The sequence below is a fragment of the Bemisia tabaci genome, chromosome 1 (genome assembly GCF_918797505.1).
Source record: "Bemisia tabaci chromosome 1, PGI_BMITA_v3".
In the NCBI taxonomy this organism is placed as follows: Eukaryota; Metazoa; Arthropoda; class Insecta; order Hemiptera; family Aleyrodidae; genus Bemisia; species Bemisia tabaci.
The window spans coordinates 89,804,379-89,825,761 of NC_092793.1; the positions used below are offsets into that span (position 1 = coordinate 89,804,379).

The window sequence follows — 21,383 nt, forward strand, 5'->3', positions numbered from 1 at the left end:
CTGGTTTATGGGTTAATTCCCCATGGATACAACATTTTCACGGGATATTACCAAAGTTAGGGAAGTTAATACCAGTGGACAGTTGCTGCATGCGGTTTAGGCAACGACCATTCATGTGCCCTAGCATATGATGCCAAATTTGCCTATCTACAGCAAGAATAGCAAATTTCGGAGTTGTTTCAGACGAAATCGCAGGTGGACTTACTTCAGAACAATTCACCTGGAACTTGTGAAGTCTATTGACTTTCGGCATTTCCAGATCAGGCTTACCACTGATGCTGACTGCATCGAATTTGAGCCCGAATCAATAACCCATTCGTTTGATAAAAGGGCGGAAGCTGAAAAGGCGCTAACATATCAAAGTTTCTCACCACAGCTTTTTTCGGATTTAAGGTTGTTGGCAACATTAGCTTCTTTGTCACCATTGTTAGTCTTCTTGGCTTTTAATTCGCGGCATCCACTTGGCGGCAAAATCGGGACAAGTTTGAAATTCAAATAAAGAGCGGCAACGGAATAATATCGCATATGTTCCAGTCCTAGATGTTCGTTACTCCCAAATGAGATTAATCGGTCAGTGACGGACCATAAATGATGTAAATTTAAAAAAATATAAGTGGGTAAGTGACATTGAGCAAAAATCAACCAAGAAAACTTTGTTTACACAATTTTATCCAGTTCCCGCCCTAAAGGCACCGTTTTTGCACAATCCACAGTTGAAGTTTTGATTCCTTTCTTAAATGAAGGCAGTGCAGCGGTAAAAAGTCAAAGAGATCCCTCGTTTCAGCACTTGAGCTCGGGTCGGGTCAGTCGAGTGTATGTAAACAACGTACACAGGGAAACCCCAGCGCTTTTCAGTACATTGTGATCAGCAGCTAAGCGGCATCGGCAGTCTTAACTTGGATTCCGCATGCATTTTCCTTTCAACGTATTTATAATTCAGTTTCTTTCTCTCATCATATCATCCTTATCAGACAGGCATGCACTGCGTTTTGATTTCAGCTGGCCTGTCCTAGAAATTATTGAGACCTTCATTGCGGGTTGTGCGAAAACGGTGGCTTGTCAAAAGTTGGCGCAATAATGACTTCTGATCATCATCCATAGGCGAATTTCAGTCAATAACAAATTGGAAATCAAAGAGGACACACATTCCCTCCCATACGGAGTGTGCAGGGTCCTTAATTTATTCTGCTTTTCATTCACAGATTCCCATGTAAAAACTCTTCGATAAGTAGCTTCATATTTTACTACATAATGTTTTTGGGCGCTCAAAATTATGAGGAAGGTGTCGCAATTGATTATGCATCATTCTGTTCACAGTTCATGGACACCATAAACAAAAATCTTAAATTAGCATGTTCATTCCATTTGTAGGGCCCAGGAACACCAATTTTATTTTAAATAACTGAATAAATCTAGCACTACACTTAAGTTTATACTAGCCGTTCCACATTTCGGAGGAGGAGGGGAAAAATAGAATCAGCTCAATATAGGTTATCCAGTTAAAATTTGTTAAATTTGAATTTCAGTAAATTTTCAAATATGTTATAATGAGATAAATAGATTATTTGGGGGGGGGGGGGGCAATGAAAGGAATTTTATTTTGGAGCAATTTACATTGGTACTTTGGTGTTATTTCTTGAATTTGGATTTCTCCAATATCAAGTGTTTTGAAGTTACTGAAAATTCAAAGTTTGGAGCCCTTCGCTATCCAGGGAACTTAAATTTTTGGGGCTCAGCTCTAAATCAAGTTTTCAGAGGGTAGATATAAATCTCTGAAAGTTTTACTTTCTTTTACTTTATTTATTTTCAATGGGCGAACCCAATTACGAAAAACACAACAATGCAAAGGTAGTGAGAAGACAGTGAGATGAAGACAAAAAGAATAAAAACAACATAAATTAAAGAGAATAACAAAGCAAATAAGATGACAGATGTTAGTTGAAATGAATTGAACACATATTAAGCGTCCCTGGCCTGGCTCTTAAAATGAGAAATTGGGACATCAAACTGATCACATGAATAATAGCAGCGACTACTCAGGACACTCAACCTAACTATAGGGAAGAGGTTACAGTAGTTGCTATGATCATGAGAAATGCTGAAGAGTGCCCCACCCCTTCTAAGAACCTGACTACTGACTAGGAACGTGAAGATTAATCAACTTCACTAAATCAGAGCAATCAATAAACCCATTTAACAATTTGAAAAGAAACATGAGGTCACAGAATTTACGGCCGGACTTAAGGTTACTAATATGCCAAAAATTTCTGATATCACCATAATCATGGTCAAGGTGAGAAAGAGCAAGGTCAGTTCTGCATGACGCCATTCTGAGGAAAAGATGTTGAAAATCCTCGAGCTTATTCGATAGGACTTGAACAGATGGGGACTATATTTGAGACGCATACATCAGGATGGGCCTAACAAGTGCAACATATAAAGATACGTGCAAAAGTCCAAACACTACGGAAGCGCATGGATTTCCTACGAATGAAGTAAAGCGTTCTATATGCTCTCGATACGAAAGAATTTATATTCTCGGCAAAAGTCAATTTAGAATAAAAAATTACGCCTAAGTCCTTAAAAGATAAGCATTGATGAATGGAAGTGCCATTTACTCTGTAGTCAAATGAAGGGGCGTAAAATTGGGGAAAATAACGAATTTTGATTTCTTGACATGAACAACTAAATCATTGACAGAAAACCAGTTCACAACATTATTAAAGTCAGGTTCCAACCTGCAGACATCGTAATTGACACAATATGTGAATACAGCTTAAAATCATCAGCAAAGAGTAAACATCCAGAGAATTTCACAATTTTAACAATGTCATTAATAAAAATTAGGAACAGGAGAGCAGCAAGATGAGAACCTTGTGGTACGCCAGACCACAAATAACATAGATAACAAATGAGTAAAAGTTCTTAATCTAACTCTTTGCGTTCTCCCGACCAATAAGGATTGAAACCATCAATAAAGAGCACCTGCGATTCCAAACTTTTTAAGTTTGTTGAGTAGCAATTTAAAGTTGACTGTATCAAAAGCTTGCAGCCTTGTCAAAGTTCCGTGATTTCCCCTGGAAGTGCACGATCCTCATGCTTCTCTCCAGCTCTTTGGTATATTGTTGAAATGGGAAGTGGAATAATGCGATTTATTGAGCAGATAGTAAGATAATTATTGGAAATGATTTTTTTATTTTGCTTTGGTTCTCATCGTGATTTTGAAGCCATTTCCTGAGGAAGCAACTCTTTTCTCCTCTAACAGAAGTTTGAAGCAGACCAATTGTCTCTTTTACACCACAGATTTGCTCACTGACCTTAACTTGCATTTCTTTAAAAAGTTATTCGGGCAAAATTGTTTCGAAGGTGGCAATGTATGCAGTATCTGCATCCACCTTTTGTCATCTCACTGGTTGCACTTCTAATTTTAACCATACTTGATGTGCAGGATGCCTTGAATTGAATCATCAGATCTCATTCCAGTCCACAAGGAACTCTTGCTTTGTCGATAAACACATTCCAGCTTATCGAGGTCGTGAAATTTTAACACTGCATGCTTACATTACTATTCTAATTGCTCTCTAATTCTACCATTTTTTATCATTTGGTCATTTTTCCGTTTTATCAGGACTCTCGCTTCGAATTTTCCTCTTTGCATGGCTTAGATGCATGAATTAAATATATTGTTTTTGAAGGTTCACCTTGATAGCAACATCCTTGCGTGGACCTTAGTTTAGAGGGTGTTCCAAAAGTCCCGCTCCCCCCCTCTAACTTTTTAACGGCCTGAGACAGAAAAAAGAAACTTCGGGAATGTTTCTATCTTAAAAAGGACCATTTTCCAGGGGGGTTCAAATTTTTGCCCCTCCCTCGGGGGGGGGGGGAGGCCCCCAACTTTGGTTTTTCAAATGGTAACCCCCAACCCTTTGATACATCATTGGAAAGAACATTAAAAACTAAGAATTTTGGCGTAAACCGCATATCAATATCTTAATTTTTGACTCAGTTATGATAGGTCAAAGGTCAAATTTGATCTATTTCAAAAAATCATAACTCCAGCTCAAATTATCGTAAAGAAAAAATAAAACTGGAAAATTTACCACATTGTAAGCACTTTTACGTAAAAATCGCAGAAATCACTTCAAACTAATTTTAAGAGGGGGTTCGGACCTCCAAATACGTCGGTTCAAAGGTCATACGATTTTCCCGCGAAATAAGCCAAATTCCCCTGACTTTGCCTCAACATTATCTCAGTAAGTTCAAAATTAGTTCACCATTACGTTTTCAAGTCCAATTTTAAGAAGTTGGTTTTACCTATCATTCAAACTTTGTCGTTTCCTGCATGAAGGAACGTAACTCAATTGCTTTTCAAGGATTTCTTACTAAAATTTTATTTTCTTATTTATTTTTTTAGTTTAGAACCGTCACATGAATTCGCCTGAAATATTATTGTCAGGATTTTTTTCTCAACACGTGTAAGAAAAGACTTTAAAATACCCAAACAAGTCTGTGAGGCAGTTTTCTGAAAAAATCAAATGTACTAAAAGTACTGTAACAGCCCAAACGAGGTAAGTTCCTTTATGCGGGAGACGACAAAGTGAGTACCCTTCTTGTAGACGGTTGCGCGAAATAGGTGGAAGTCAAACGGACGTTAAACCGTCATATCTTCGCGAAGATTATCTGCTTCCTCTAACTGTTACCAAAAAAAAAGTGAGAGGACATTATACATTTGTCCTTCTTCTATCTCGCGTTCTCAAGGCGTGAGGCAGTATCTACTCCCTTTTGATGATGTAGATAAACGGATTCGAATTCACACCAAGGATTTTTTTCCTGCCTCCCTTTTATGATAAAATTCCTTCCTCCCTCCTCCCCCATAAAGCTTTTTGTCGTGGTGTGTGCGATTGATTTTCCCTCTAGCCTTCCCTCCCTCTTTGAATTGTTTATTTCAAGTAAGCAGTATGATTGGAAGATTTGGAACGCGCGAAAGAAAAGAAAGAAGGCACACACACTCGATCTCTTTCTAAAAGGGGGGGGGGGGTAGCTCCACCAGCGGAAGTATGAATTTTTGGGGAAAAAGGGGCGAGGAGCCTTCCGCTGCTCCTCGAAGTGAAAAGTAGGTAGGGCACAGTGACAAAACGAACTACACTTCTTGACAATTTCGACGACACTTTTATTCTATACTTTCGATAGACTCATCACACTAAGAACAGAAAGAATCAGAACACCATCAGAACCACACTCGAAACTCTCTCAAACCTACACGCGGCTTCCGCGCGGAGTGCGTTTAGACACGGCGTGGCGGGCCGATTCGCGGCCTGGCCAGGATCGCTGGTGAGCTAAGACGAGACTGATTTCAGAGATTTTCTGAAAATTGCGAGTAGCGTGGCTTTAGCTTCCCTTCTCCCCTGCGGCCCAATCCTCCGGGCCAATCAGGGTCTTACACGGGACTCTGATTTTCCGGGCTGACTGCGTTCACATGGGAACCGAGGAGCTAAGACTCTGTATGACATCACTTTGTCTCATCCTTGCAATTTTCAGCTGAGCTGTTGTCTGGACAGGAAACACAGAGCACCGTTTCTAACCGCGATGCTTGTTTTTCCCATGCAGGCAGCAACCCAGACTCTGCGTCTTAGCAATATGGTTTTAAAGGTGATTGAGTCTACTCAGCGACTCCTCCCCAACTTTTTAGTGGATTCTACCGCTCGAATCCATTGCATCCCTCCTAGTTCTTCAGACGCCGTCCCCGGCGTCGGGACTAAAAATTGCGGAAGGGTCGCTGACCAGACACAATCAGCTGATCGGAAAATACTCGGCAGTGATTCCAACAAGTACTCCGCGAGGAAGTCGCGAGTTGGTATCACATGACATATAACATGATGGGTAACAGTGAGCGCAGAACAATGAAAATGCTGAGTCTGCAATGGTCTTGACTCGGTTGGCTAGGAGATGCAGCTGCATAACGAGAGAAAAAATCAGCACCTTGTTGCCTCGATGCCGGAATATAGCCTTTCCAGACATACTCTACCTCAAACATTTAACTATTTGAGAAATGTTGGGAAAGCTTATTATGGTTTGAAAAGAAAATAAATACATGACAATAAATACAAAAAAATCACCCCAAATTGTGGAAAGGTCGCACAAAAATTTCAGTGCTTCAAATTTTTGAAACTTGGCAACAGTGTTTGCACTTCTCACTTACATAGGATGGACGTCAAAAGGAAATTGTGTGTCGTGAGAATTTGCTTGAAAAAAAAACGAAAAAATAGAATACATCGAAATTTGCGCTGAAGCTGAACTGGAGCAAACATGAAATTGGAAACTGCTCAGTGCTCAGCCTACATTTCTTTTGCTTATGGATATGGATTTCGGACGATATGAACAAGGTTGTCAATTTTCAACTGGTTCTGGTGCATACTTAATTTATATTAAAACTTAAAATAATTATAAATAGAATACGATAAACTTAAATAATAAGACTTTTAGCAGTGGTTGAATTTTGAACTTTAGATAATGCATTTCGCAAATTCATTGAATTGTACGGCGTAATTTTAGCGGGTCAAAATAACATAATTCCCTACAGAGAAATATTTTCGGCTATTCACCGTTTGGCGTATTAATGAGGAATATTATTAATTAAATCTAGGTTCTTAAACTATAAATTTAAGGTATTTCTTTAATTAAATCCCCCTTCTAGTTCAGCTCGATTTTTCAGGCGTATTATCTTTCATTAAGGAATGCATCTACATCTACGATATACATCTACGAATAGAAAAGAAAGGTGTTTACATACCGATTGAATCACTCGTCAATGATAGGAAATTCTCTTAATTACTAACGCGTTTACACTGAAGAATGGCGAAATTGAAAGTCTTTTGGGGTTCAGCAATTCATGATGTTTGGGTCCTCAGAATGCGAAGTTCCTAATGCGGAATACGTCGATTGAGTTGGTAAAAAGTTCAGACAGAAATCGTGCAGCCAGGTTCATCACATCAGTAATTGTTGGCAGATGCGAACACAGGTTCAACAGGGGTGAACACTGTTGGTGTATTGGTTTGACTCTTCGATAATTGGTCACAATTACGCAAATTTTGATTTGGATGATTAGCGTTGGTATGAAACTTTGAATCCCAAAAGCTGGAGAAGGTTTAATAAGGATTCCACATGTTTGATGAGAAGAACGATTAAAGGAAAATTTCTAGTGATTAAGAAAATAAACATTTTTTCCGTTTTCGTGATGTTGGTAAGTCCAGATGATAACACTTTTTACGATAGCCACTGAAATTTTTGTAAATAATAGTCCAAGATAGCAAAAAACTGACAAAAAGCTGCGGTTTCGGGGACTTTTCCTGGTGACTTTTAAATTTACATTTCCGGGATAGGTGGCACTCCCGAGACTTAATGTTACGTTTACGCGGCACAATTTTGAAAAATCTGGAAACTTTTTTGAACAAAGATCGTAATTTTTCGCGCACTAATTCAGTATTCTTACGAGGAAAATGAGATGAAGTGGAGGGACTCTCCGTTAAGTTGAACTGGAGGCTCGTAGAATTTTGTGACACAAGTTCGGACGTGGGACACGCAGTTTCCGTAATCGACAAAGGATGAAAAGGTCGCAATTCTGAAGCGCACTTCGGTAATAAAATTGAGCCAGGCGACGGTAGCATATTGAAGCTAAACATGCAATTAATGCCACTTAAAAGTGTCGCAGAATGTTTTAACATTGGCTGAAAATTGGCAAACATTCGCGGTTGTTGAAAAACTCTAGAATTCCAAGGTGTAATGACATCAAAACGGCCACATACTTTTGATGTATTTGTTTTCCTCACAGTCTCTGCGGTTTTAGCCACTTTAACTGGAACAGGCGAAGACTTTTCAGACTTTGACATTAGCGAATTCTGGATGGTAGTAGGTGATGAAAATTTTGGTAACGGCAATCCAAACGTTGACGATGGCTTTAGTTGTTTCGTTCCTTGTAGGAAAGAGAAGAAATTATTATAGGATTTTTGAGAAGGATGAGCTTTTTCCGCAATAATTCCTTGAATTTGACAATCTAGAGGGTTTTTTGTCAAACCTTGGTTATTGAAGGGAAAAGAAATGCGTAATGAATCTATAAAGTCTTCAATGACTTCAAGTTCTGGATTTTTGAGTAAGAATGGTAGTATGTGCTCATATAGGAGATTTCTGAAATAGGAGATAAATTCAGCAGGTATAGGTTTTTCAGCTGTAATATCGAACTTGTGGTTGTAGATCAGGTCTCTGTCGGCGGCATCACTGAGGTTAAAAAGCGCTTCTAAAAGTTGTCTGGTTGGATTTGGACACAATTTGAGTACCAGGATTCTCATGTATGGCATGAGGCCTTCGATAACCCAATACACAATTTCTGCATCATCGAAATTCCACATTTTATTATTTAGGATAAATCCCTCCTTCTCCCAAAGGTAAAACGTGGCACGCCCGCCCTGACAGAAATTTAAAAACTTTGAGAGGGGTCTATCGGGGCCTAATTTTTCACACAAAATTTTCCGCACATCGTACCAAGACTCGTTAACAGTATGGTGTTGAAAAATATAATCAGCATACCACAGTTTTGCCTGGCCACGAAGTCTTTCGAACACTGTTATGGTAGTTGTGTTGTCATTCCATTTTCCATCCCTCCTCTGTTGTTCTACAGAAAGGATGAACAATTCAAAATAGGTCCACGGTGAGTTATGTCCGGATGTGTCGTTGATATCACAAGAAAACTCGACGTCACTTTCGAAATTAATAAGAATATCCTCGTCCGAAAACATATTTTATTTGGGGAGCGACCCTCCGAAATCGCTCCTAAAGTATGTGCCAAACTTTAAAAGGTGGTCATTGGCGATTTATCGGTCTAAAACACCGTAAGTAGCATAATGCTAACTATCCGCAACGTTTTCACAAAAGTAAACGACTTTTGAATTAAAGCACCCACACAAAAAAAAACTGACCGCAAATGTTGAACCAAAAAAAATGATACGTTTCGAATTTTAGAATGGCACAAAAAAAAAACTGTCCGCAAATGTTGAACCAAAAAAAAATGGTGAATTTTAAATTCCGAGTAATGTACGCAATACAAGAATGTTTTGTCACTTTTTCACGTGGCATGTAAGAGATAAGCAGGATCGTAGTAATATAATTTCCGAAGGTTGAATATTCCTTTTTGGAATTTCGGATCCCGGCACAGTCTCCACCATTCGGAACGCGCGAAAAAAAGGGGGCGAAGGCCACACACACCCGATCTCTTTCTAAAAGGGGGGGGGGGGTAGCTCCACCAGCGGAAGTATGAATTTTTGGGGAAAAAGGGGCGAGGAGCCTTCCGCTGCTCCTCGAAGTGAAAAGTAGGTAGGGCACAGTGACAAAACGAACTACACTTCTTGACAATTTCGACGACACTTTTATTCTATACTTTCGATAGACTCATCACACTAAGAACAGAAAGAATCAGAACACCATCAGAACCACACTCGAAACTCTCTCAAACCTACACGCGGCTTCCGCGCGGAGTGCGTTTAGACACGGCGTGGCGGGCCGATTCGCGGCCTGGCCAGGATCGCTGGTGAGCTAAGACGAGACTGATTTCAGAGATTTTCTGAAAATTGCGAGTAGCGTGGCTTTAGCTTCCCTTCTCCCCTGCGGCCCAATCCTCCGGGCCAATCAGGGTCTTACACGGGACTCTGATTTTCCGGGCTGACTGCGTTCACATGGGAACCGAGGAGCTAAGACTCTGTATGACATCACTTTGTCTCATCCTTGCAATTTTCAGCTGAGCTGTTGTCTGGACAGGAAACACAGAGCACCGTTTCTAACCGCGATGCTTGTTTTTCCCATGCAGGCAGTAACCTAGACTCTGCGTCTTAGCAATATGGTTTTAAAGGTGATTGAGTCTACTCAGCGACTCCTCCCCAACTTTTTAGTGGATTCTACCGCTCGAATCCATTGCAGATTTGGCTGCAGCCTGTATTTTAGTCATGGGAACACGCTTATCTCTTCTTCCTCAAGGGTTTTTTTCTGCCTCTTGCATTGACAACGAGTTCTCGTAACCTAGCATTTGTTATTTTACCGTTATTTATAGATTTGTTTATCGATTTTTCCAGAAATCATTCTTTTTTTATCAATATTTTCCATTTCCTTACATTGTTCAAAGCATGCAATGGAATCCTCCAAACATGAAACTTTTAGGAAGTACTTACTTATGTCTCCTTCAAAAAAGAAAAAAATCATTCATGTTTTCCCTGTGAACGTTTGTGAGGTACAAATGTCTAAGGAAATGAACTAACAGAGGGGTGTTCAGGAATGTTGAGGAAATGATTCATCTTGATCAAACTATCAAGAGGACGGAATTTTCAAAGAAGGAAAGCTGTTCCAATGCTAAACGGGGGTCTGTGGGATCAGAAATTATCAAAGGCAAATGAGGGGCTTGGAGGACAAGCCGCATAAGTGCAGTTTTTGCTATTTCGAAAAATTCGTGTTTGAAGTTTCGAAATTACATGGATCCTCATTGCGGAGAAAAAGTTCAAACTGACTTTTTGATGCTTAAAAATTGGAATTTGGGAGCGAATTTTTCACAGCATTTGCATTCAGACTGGTTTTACTTGAAATTATTAATATCTCAATTTTTTCAAGAACTGAACCTATGCTTTTTGTCCTCCAAGCCCCTCAAATAAACTCAGGACCAACATGGATAATTGGGGGAAAAAACGGCAGCAGGACAAGAGCTGCACTTCCTTTTTGTAGATCTTCAAAGAGCCTATGATAGCTAACCGTTGCTGAAACTCTGGAAAGCCCTGGAAAAATCTGGTTTTAGTTGTGTGGGGGGGGGGGGGTATTGTCGCAATTAAGTTATCTAGTCTAGGGCTCACGGAGTCACTCTCGCATGCCACCCTGAAACTTTCAGGGTATTTTCGAGTGTCGCTAGGACACCTTTTCCAGCAATCAATATGTCTGTTTTGCGAATGCTGCCCCTCTTCTGATTTTCGGCAACCAACTCTCGAGCCATGTATTTTAAATCTTCTGTATCCTGAGCATTAACCACTGGTCATTAGCAAAGTACAAAGTGAAAAGAGTGTCTAAGGGTCATTCCACGTCAACTGTGCCAGGCTCGGAACCCGACCCCCTCATTATTCACATATTGCTAAAACTCACCCCATCTTTATTAGTCCATATCTCGCGAATGGGGAGTCAGCTGGGAAAACCCTTCAAATTAGTCTCTTAGAATGATGTAAAGACCTCGCATACCAATTTTCAGTCAAATCGGAGGGGGTCGGGTTCCGAGCCTGGCACAGTTGACAGTGACCCCTATCTCATTTAAGAGAACCCCCATGCCAGAACACTTCTCTTTTCATTCTTTTAAAACTTGTGTTGAGACTTAGCAGCTCCTTAACGGCTGATTTTTTAAGTTCTCCTCTCCCCTTGTATTTGTATGCATTTGTTATTCAATAACCTATGTTATCCACTTCAACTTAAAGAAGAACAGTGAAAACGGTATGATAAACCATCAATAAAATTATTTCAGTCTTATTTGTTTTATATAGGTAGATGAATCATTGTATGATTTAAGCACTGTTGATTATATTTCAACCCTGTTCCAAGAAAACTTTGAACAAAGTAGGCGAAAGACAATAATCCTGCTTTAATCCTTTGTTTACGTTGTGTAGAACATTTATGGTGCTTTGACAATTTTGCTTATTTATGAGAATTTTCGAGTAAAGCGTGGATTTTTGTGAGCTTCGCCGGACGCTTCGATTTGGGACGTGGTGGTCAATTTGATAATATCACTCTGGGATACAGACATTTTGATTGCTGGAAAAAGGTGTCCCAGGAACCCCAGAGGATATCCTGAAACTTCACCACAGCATGGCATGCAAAAGAGACCTTGTGGGCCCTAGACTAGTTTTTTAGCGGCGCTTACGCTAAAATTCGGAGTCAAGGATGATTTTCAGAGGGTTTTAATGTGAACGAAAAATGAAAGCGGGGTTTTTGTCTTTCGCCCCCTTTCTTCAAAGTTTTCATGGAATAGGTTTTAAAAGAATGAAAAAAGAAGTGTCATGGCATGGGCATTCCTTTAAATGAGATAGACTTTCATTTTACTTAGTGCTTTGCTGATGACCACTTATTACCAGTTGAAGTGGTTATTGCTCAGGATGCAGAAGATGCGCAATTCATGGCTTGAAAGTTGGTCGCTGAATAACAGAAGTGGGGCGCAGAAGTCGGCAACTGCAAAATAGAAATGTTGACGGTGGGAAGCGATTAGCAAAGCATAGAGTTAGAAGATGGCCAAAAAATCAGAGGTTGTGAACAATGCAAGTATCTAGGTGCGCGCTTAAAATCAGATGGAGCATCATTGGACCAGGTATTTTAAGATCGTAATCTATAGGGGTGGAAAGGCATTAGAATGACGAATGGTATTCTTTGGGACCAGATTATATCCGATGTTAACAAAAAGAGAATTTACAACTCCATCATTAAAAGCATATTGGCTTATTGCAGCTAGGTATGGCAGTTGAAGAAACGGTCCCAGGACATTGTTAAGGCAATCGAGATGGACATTTGGCGTAGATCGGCCAAATTATCAACGAAGGGCCACGTTTGGAACAGAAGGATACGTGAAATAATAAGTGTCGAAAACAACTTAGTGCATAACATTTCTATGAAACAGCTTGTCTGGTATGGGCATGTGCAAAGGATGCCAGATGGAAAGGTTGCCACAGGAGGTTCTGGGTCCCCCCCCCCCCCTCCGGCAGAAAACGTAGAGGACGCCCTGCCAAATCGTGGATTGATGGGAGAAAGCAGGAAATTAGGAGATGCAATTTGGCGGAGGAGCTCTGTTAGGATCACCATAGGTGGCGGTTGGGTGTCGCAAAGTGCACGGAGGCACTAGAAGTGCGGCACGTTAGTAGTAAATAAACTGAGGATTCACAAGGTCATCATGAAAAGTATTAGTATCTACGGTAGTAAGGTTTGGTAATTGAAGAAAAGATTCAAGGAAACCTTATGGGCAACTAAAGAAGACTTTTGGCGAAGATCTCACGGGGATCTCACGAAAAGAGCGCGTTCGTAATGAATGAGAGCAAATATAATACTTGGGGGTCCGTCCCGTGGTTGCTACGCAGCCCAACCCTCAGGGCGCTGCGCGCCCCCAAAAGCCCGCTTCGTGACCAGTGATATTGTCGAGATTGCCCGGAGGAACAAATTGAAATTGCCTAAAGTAAATTAAGAATTAAAAAAAAGATACCGTATCAACAACTAAAATCATATCAAAAATAAAGAAAAAGATACCTCATCTACAACTTTAAGCAAATCAAAATCAGACGAACCAAATTGAAATCGACCACTCTCAACCTACTAAGAAAACTCAAACGGAGAAAACCACAGTATTATTAAGAATTAAAAAAAAAAGAAAGAAACCTCATCAACAACTAAGAATGAAATAATGAGAAACAGGATGCAAGCCAACTATGAGGGGAACAAAAAGAAACAGAGGACGGAAGCTAGAGTCAACAACAACGCAAAGGGAATCTCCCCCTTACGGGTTTCAATTGGTACGGGAGTTTCCCACTTACAGATTTTTAACTCCCCTTCCTCACCCCAGCCTATCGACCGGCTTACTCCCCTTCCTCATAGCATCCATCGAGCATCTCAAAACTGATTTTATCAGAATAGAGAGGATACTATCATTTCACTTTTAGATAGGAGTAGGTTGTCGTCAATGATACGGAGGAAAGAGCGCATAACAGTGCTTTTTTTCCTCCCTCCTGCCTGTGAAAAGCACAAGACCAAGTTCATTTCAAATGTAGCTAGTCTCTATATTCGCCTTCATAGGATAATGAATTGCAGTGGACAAACTAAAAGAGAAATCTGTGATAAGTACCTTGTCATTCAAAGTTTATTTGACTTTCCGTTTCTCTCTCACTTTATCCATCTATTACTTCTGATCGACTCTAACACATCATCACTTTCTACTACGTACATTCCAATCAGTACTTTAACCAATTTTGCATGCCATTTTAGTAGTTTAGACCGTAACAATTCTACTTTTAAAAGCAAACCACATGGCCCCGCTCTGATGAGTGGTTCAGTTTATGAGCCAAACCCACCTCCCCTCTCCCCTCACGCAAAACCTGATGTTTATTTCAGTCAGCCCCTGAAGATGTGATTGACGTCATCTACCGAACGAATTCTTGGAGAGATGATAAAGTAATTACTTTCAAGTGACATACTGGAGCCTGTTGCTCGTCCTCTTTTTCTCCCCCCTCCCTTCCCCTACGAGGGTCCAATTTTAAGACCAGATAATCTACGTTTCTTCTAGGCATAAAAATGTGCGTAGTCAAACTTAAGATTCTTGCAAAGGCAGGGTTCCCAGCGATCTGGAAAACCTGGAAAAGTCAGGGGGAAAAAAATGGCCTGAAAAACATGGAAAAGTCAGGGAATTTGCTCCAAAAGTCTGGAATTTTTTCAAGTACTGAGAAGAAAAAATTAATAAGTAAACAAATAAAAATAAAAGAATTAAATTTGAAATTGCAATGCCTTCGTTGTATTTTGAATTTTCCGCCAACACATCCTTTTTATCGGCATTCGGAACAAATCGGAACTACTCGGAAGTGTTTGCTGGCTCCCCCTGCAGGTGAGCCACAATGATGGGGGCATCTGACGGGCAGGTATCCAGGGGGGGGGGGCTTGAGGGGCTCAAGCCCCCCCCCCCCCCCGAAAGCCAAAAAAGGGGGAAAAGAGAGAAGGAAAGAGGAGACAGAAGATGAGAAAGTGCAAGGAAAGTTGAAGTTTGAGACCGTCGAAGATATTTATCTGTTTTAATGTAGAGTCTCAAATGAAAACACCATGTTCATTCCTAAAATTTTCGTCAGAAAAGTCTCAAAATGCGTCCAAGTAGAGTTAAAAGTTCTGAAATTTTCCAACTTTGTTGAATGTAACAATTTGAAAGTATTTTGTGTAAAAAAAAGCGAAAATTTTATGCAGAAACTGATGGAAAATCTGTGTCACGGAAGCCTCAAAATGAGTCCAAATAGAGTTGAAATTTCAAAAATGTTCTAGATTTGTCGAATGCATATAATTCGAAAGTATTTTATGCTGAAAGTAAAAAAAAAGGCCTAATTTTTATGCAGAAACTGATGGAAAATCTGCGTCACAGAAGCCTCAAAATGCGTCCAAATAGAGTTAAAATTTCAAAAATTTTTAGGATATTTTTAAATGCATATTTTGTATTTTTTGCTAAAAGTTCCAAAAAGAAACGTAACTTTTCTGCAGACATTGATGGAAAATCTGCGTCACGGAAGCCTCAAAATGCGTCTAATTAGATTACAAATTTCTAAAATTTGCCGGGGGAGGACCCCCGGACCCCTTTCGTCCTGGAGGGTATTCCATACCCCCCAGACCCTCCTGGTAGTAGAGGGACCCCACAAGCCCGCCCCCCCCCCCCGAAAAAACAACATCCTGGATACGTGCCTGGGGCATCTTGTGCGACCGGTTGCGTTTAATAAAAAAAGAGATCGCAGGAGCTAGCCACTCCTCTTCACTCCACTTCGATCGGATAACCTTCAATCTTCAATGTAAAAGTTTCAAGTACACTCACTACAATATCTTGCGCTTAGCTGAGAACTATGCCTGCATGCTAAGGTAAAGGTTATTTTTTTTGCAACTCTGCCTTTTTTCCCTGGACAATACGCTCATTAAAAAAATATATATGCATTTCTCAGTTTTTTTAAGAATAGTTCTTAATAGTCTGCAGAACGAAGACTGCAGGTTGGATTATTTTTTAAAAGAATCTGTTCAGTGCTCTTTTCCTTAGCATAGCAGCAATACCATGATGGGATTTATTTTTCAAATCCAATACTACTATGAGTAAATGAAACAAATTGAAAAATCATTTGCTTTCATCAATGCATGTATCGTTTGAGAAGGCGTTTATATTTCGCCAATTTTTTTTCCAACACATTTTAAGTTTTTTTATGATTTCATTCGTGTTACGATACTATCCTAGCCTGGTTCTTATAAAGAAAAAAGCTAAACCAGATAAAAAATTGATGAAAATAAAAGAGTTTTTACAAAAACCGAAAAATGCGCGCGCGCGCGCTGTCTCTTTTATGGTAAATTATTTGAGTTTTTTCTACGGAAAAAGGCCTGGAAAAATTTTCATTTTGGCCTGGAAAACCTGGAAAAGTCAGGGATTTTTTTTTTCCAAAATTGGCTGGGAACCCTGAAAGGGCAGAAACTCAAATCAGGATTTGAGAATTATCTTTTACAAACTTTATGAAAAACTTTGACCTCCTCCAAAGGAGACAATATTACAAGACAGTGTGAATGGCCATTATGAAAAAACCAGCCTATTTAATCAAACTATTTCTTTACAAGATGAGAGCAAGATCCTCCAGAAACACCGAGGTTAACAGAAGCTATCGACGGCGGTAGGTATTGAACAAAGTGAGAGATGACTTAAGCACTAAACAGGAGGTAATCGCGACGAGTTGAGAATGAACATGAGGACTTATAAGCGTCCAGCCCACCTTCAAACTAGGGGCTTCAAAGAGGCTCATCGATGGAACTGTTGACCATTGCCTTTCAAAGATCGTCGGGCCGACGACCTTTGAAGGTGACCGATGTGTTCGGGATACATCACAGATCAGATCTTGAAATTTTCAAGGAATTCTGTGCAGAAATGGCTGAGAAATAGAAGAATTAGTGCCAGTTTGAGAGCTCCAGTTTGAAAGTGGGCTGGGCGCTGTATGTAACAATAGCGGTCGCTGACATCCGCCATTTGAGGGAAAATGCTTTTTTCGGATTCTGGAGCCCTCAAAAACGCCTGTGCAAAGTTTCAGACTTCCAGCGCAATTTTTCGGCAAGATATGAATTGAAAACTTTGTTATTTGGAAAAACGGCGGATATAAGAATCCACTGTTCTCCCCGACCGGCGCGGCAGGACACCGTGGAGACTCGAACGCGTTTGCAATAACTGCCCGCGCTTCGGCCATGGGCTGCAGCTGACACTGAAATGACAAGTATCTGGACCATCTCGCCAGAATTTTTGATTTTTTAACTGATTTTATAATTTGTCCCTTATTTTTGTTGCAGAAGTTACAGACTGTTTAGTTTTTTGTTCAATTTCATTAAATGACTCAGCATTGACTTACTTTTGGTTCATTTCAATCGTTTCACCAGCCTTACCCCTCCTTTAGACTTAGTTTCATGCATATTAAAATGTTCTCAGTGAAAATAGCGGATGTCACATTTTTTTAAAATCGCTGTTACTCCTTCAATTTTTCACTTATATAAATCGTAAAATGCGTATTTTACAGGAAGAGTTGCTCTTCATGAAAATCTTTATAAGAATCCTTTCAGTCCTACGGGCGGCATAGTGCAAAGCTTCGAAAACTTCAAACTCGATTTTCTCACAATGTGAAAATTCGACATCCACTATTGTTACTTATAAGTCCTCATACATGGTTAATCGAGGGATCAACAAATATGTGTAGGCTGAAGAATTGGTGTGCAGGATTCCACCTTTACCCCTGCAGCCATTTACCCATAGAAACTATCACGTACACTTGTAATCTAAGTAAACGGTGCAGGCAAATGGTACAGACTGATATTTTTCCCTTCTCGGCTATTCTCTTAAGTGCACTCCCCCTCGTTGTGTGTGAGGGTGTGTAAGTGTGCGTTTAATCTTTATGGTCTTCCTTAAGACTGAATAAGTTTCTGTTTTCTTTTGTTTCCTTCATTCTGTCTGTCATTTTGTTTGCAGGTACTGAAATGTTTCAATATGATGAATTTTTCCATGATCAAATCATGCGGAAAAAGAAAGATCACTCTTATCGAGTTTTCAAGAAAGTGAATAGGTTAGCAACTCATTTTCCGGCAGCGTATGAATATTCAGAGAAAGAGAAGCCCATTACAGTCTGGTGTTCTAATGATTACCTAGGCATGTCATGTCATCCCAAAGTGAAGGAGGCTGTAAGGTAGTACATTTTGTGTATGCTCTAAATTCATCTTATTCTATGTTAATTCTTCTTCATATCCTGATTCTTAAAAAAATTTAATTGAAAAATCCATCTCTACCTAAATCAAAAGCAACTCAAGTAGATGGCGTGAGCTATCAGCAGACTTGGAGGCTTGCTGTGCAGACCTGTCATTGTGTGTCATCTCCCGTTGTAAATACTTTCTCAATTTAAAACACTGCTGTTAAAGACGCCTTATGTAAAAGTTCATCGGTCTTTGCTGTGATAATTAGTGTTTAAAGCTGTATAAATTTTAAGCTACCAATTTATTTATTTTCCCTCATGGATACATACAATTATCATATACAAACACCATGAGAATAAAACAACTAAGAAGTGGCCCAAACTGTATGTAACATAATGTATGTAGCGAAATGGTGTGGACCATTTCTCCACCTTGTTATATGCAAATACCTTAATCCAGAAAAATCATGATGTTTCTAATATAGTTCTGTCTAAAACAAAGAAAAAAATTGAGGATTTATCGAGACACATCATGAGCTAGTGGGACGAATCGCAAGGCACTCAAATTTTGAATGAAATTGAATAGAGAGATTCTGAGATATGGCTGAACCCAGAAAAAAGGTACGTCTAACGGACACACACTTTTTCAAATATGGTTATTTTGACTCCAGGTACTTTTAAACGCCTAGAAATGGTTAAATTTCAACTTTTTTTTTATTATTTTTGGACGATGACAATACTTTCTCTGTCCGCGAGGAGAGCGAGAAAGTATATAACCACTGGGCACCAGTAGGAAGAAAGACACAAGAAAGCAATACTAGGTACCAGTAGAAGTTTAGCAAAAAGCATCACTTGACACCAGTGTGGAGAACAACTAATCGGCAAATGGAGGCGCCACTGGAAGCCAGTAGGAACAACTGCTTATTGGCAAACAAGGCAATTAACTGTCGGAGCACACAGGGTTCCCAGAAAAATTAAACTTTACTTAAAGTACGTGAGTGCGCAAGACAAACCAAAAAATAAATCCTTCATTACAAAGCAATGAATAGACAAGATGATGAAAACTTGAAAGAGAATTTCCTTTTTATGTATAAAAAATATAAGTGAGCATGTGCTGAATTTTCCGGGAATGGGGGGACGACGCCGGGAAAAGCGGGACGACAGTGGAAAACGGCGCGCCATCTCACGGGCGCAACGCGGAGCCAGAGCCTTTCAGCTGGTTTCAGTTTGTGATTCGGCGCCTCGGACGGAGTGAAGAGGGGGACACACGCGGGTACACTGCTTTGTTGCGTCGAGCTATAAACCGTTGCTGCAGTTATATAGAAAATGTAATAAAAATCAGACTCTGACTGAACAGATTCGCAAGAGACTGCGTAAGTCTATGATACTGAGGTCCTAGAGTCCTTGAATTTACTTAATTTATTTTTATTTTAACATTTGAAGCACAGCAGACCTCAGCAGATAGTCGTGGCACAGGTCAAATATTTTTACCTCATTAGATCCTTCACACCATGAGAAATTCATTTAAGCCATACACAGTACACAGGGTGTTCAGCAAATACCACTTGCTCTCGTTTCCGACCGAAGAGAATCAGCTATCTAACACCCTTGTGAGTGATGAAAGCAACCTTTTCGTCCGTTCTGAGGTTCAATCAGAATTATTATTTTTACTATCATTTTTATTGCGAGAACAACATTGACCTTCTTCGTGATTTGTTTTCTTGCAAATTTGCTTTGATCGTTTTTGTCTCCACAATCAACTGATTTTCCAAATTTTGATGTTTCTATTTCTTTTTGTTGTTATAATTCCTATTAAAATTGACTCCACCGAAACAACGTATGAACGCAACCTCTCACATTAGTAGCAAGTCCTTTTTTCTTTTCCAAAATAATACAACAAACTCTTCGGTTTTAACTGTTTTCTATCTATCATGCTCCGCCATTAGTTTACTTGTTGAAAATTGAAGGGTTTTATGCCCTTTGGGAAGAAGTTCCTTCCTGTTTTGAAGGATCTTTATGAGACAGGTATTCCTTGCAATATTTTATTAAAGAACATTTCATCTTTCACCATGTTGATGAGATGAAATGGAGACAAGGAGATTGTTAAGAGAGAAGAGACAAAAGGAACAAGTAATTGTTAGATGGACGCCATGACAGAATATTGTGTGGACCGCTGCCACATCGCGCGGGCGGCTGAGTTTACATAGTGGTGCCATATTGGCACATTCCAGTTTCTAATCCCTTTGACAGTACAAACAGTTTTTCAAGTCTACTCACTTAAATTACCACATTATTTATAAAATTTAAACTAAAAAATTCCTGATATAAGCATTTTTCTCTGATCAGTTAATTTCCTAAAAAGACATTTTCAATGTTCCCATGGGCATCGGTGCAAGTTAAGATGTGTGTCGAGAGACTTTTATACATTTTAGAATCAATTATTTCTCCCTATTGCATCGGACTCGAGGTTCAGGTTTAAGTTCATCCCTGTCTAATAGAGGTTTGGCATTATTTTGACTGCTTAATTATTGAGCATGTCTAGTATTTTCTAATTCTTGCACTTTTGAAAACTATCACATAGTTCACAGGAATTCTTCCCGGTTTTTTTGAACACTGTTAACCCATGATCAACAAGCTCGAAGTTGCGTATTTTGAGTTTCCATTTCAATGCGCGTGGCCTGGTCATCCAAGATTGTGGCCGCGCAGAACGATCCGACTTGAACCACTCTTTTAACCTTGTGTTCCCCCTGGCGCAATCCATGGTCTGTGCCAATTCCTACGCAGCATTCCTGGCCAAATCATCATTTGAGGGTGTGTTGGCAATAACTGCAGCAAAGTTGCCAGATTGTAGGATAAAATGTAGATATTTTAGATGAGTTTAAATGGGAAAATATGCTGATTTTGCAGCCCTATCTGACAACATTAAGTCCTGCAGAGAGAAGCATCCTCTATATTGGCGTACATTAAATAATTTTCCCCTTCTTTTAAAATGTGATTTTGTTGTCATTCGATCAAATTTGCTTAGAAATTCAACTGAAATTCCATGCTCAGAACAAATTCACTTTATTAAGTAAATATATGAATCATTTCAAGTCCTTCCTTTATGATCCCGTGTGTTCTCTATAGCTTTGACCAGTAACCACAAACAATGACCAGGGATGGGTAGGTGGTATTGTCTGTGCGCTTGCACTGATAACAGGAGGAGTAAATATGAATCATCAGAATCTTTCAATTTTCATGAATATCATGACTACTTGACGTTCATGAAGTATTCAACAAAGCATAACAACGACTGTGACGTTCTTTGTATGAGAAAGAGGGCAAAGCAGAAGAAAAATTGCAACTGCTTTTCGCCTTACGCTTTCGGTGTACTGTTTTTGTCGAGTATCTGACGTAATG

At 39.6% G+C, this 21,383-nt stretch overlaps 1 protein-coding gene across 5 annotated transcripts in view; it reads left to right on the forward strand.

Moving 5' to 3' along the window:
* The window catches only part of Alas (5-aminolevulinate synthase), a 68,063-nt gene that overhangs the window by 23,760 nt on the left and 22,920 nt on the right, over nucleotides 1-21,383 (forward strand). For 4 of the 5 annotated variants that reach the window (XM_072306468.1, XM_072306471.1, XM_072306470.1 and 1 more), the window contains 2 exons: nucleotides 3,449-3,532; nucleotides 17,768-17,981. In XM_072306468.1, coding sequence (XP_072162569.1) covers nucleotides 3,449-3,532; nucleotides 17,768-17,981 — 298 coding nt within the window. The remainder of the gene's footprint in view (nucleotides 1-3,448; nucleotides 3,533-17,767; nucleotides 17,982-21,383) is intronic. The other variant, XM_072306467.1, reaches the window with a different exon arrangement.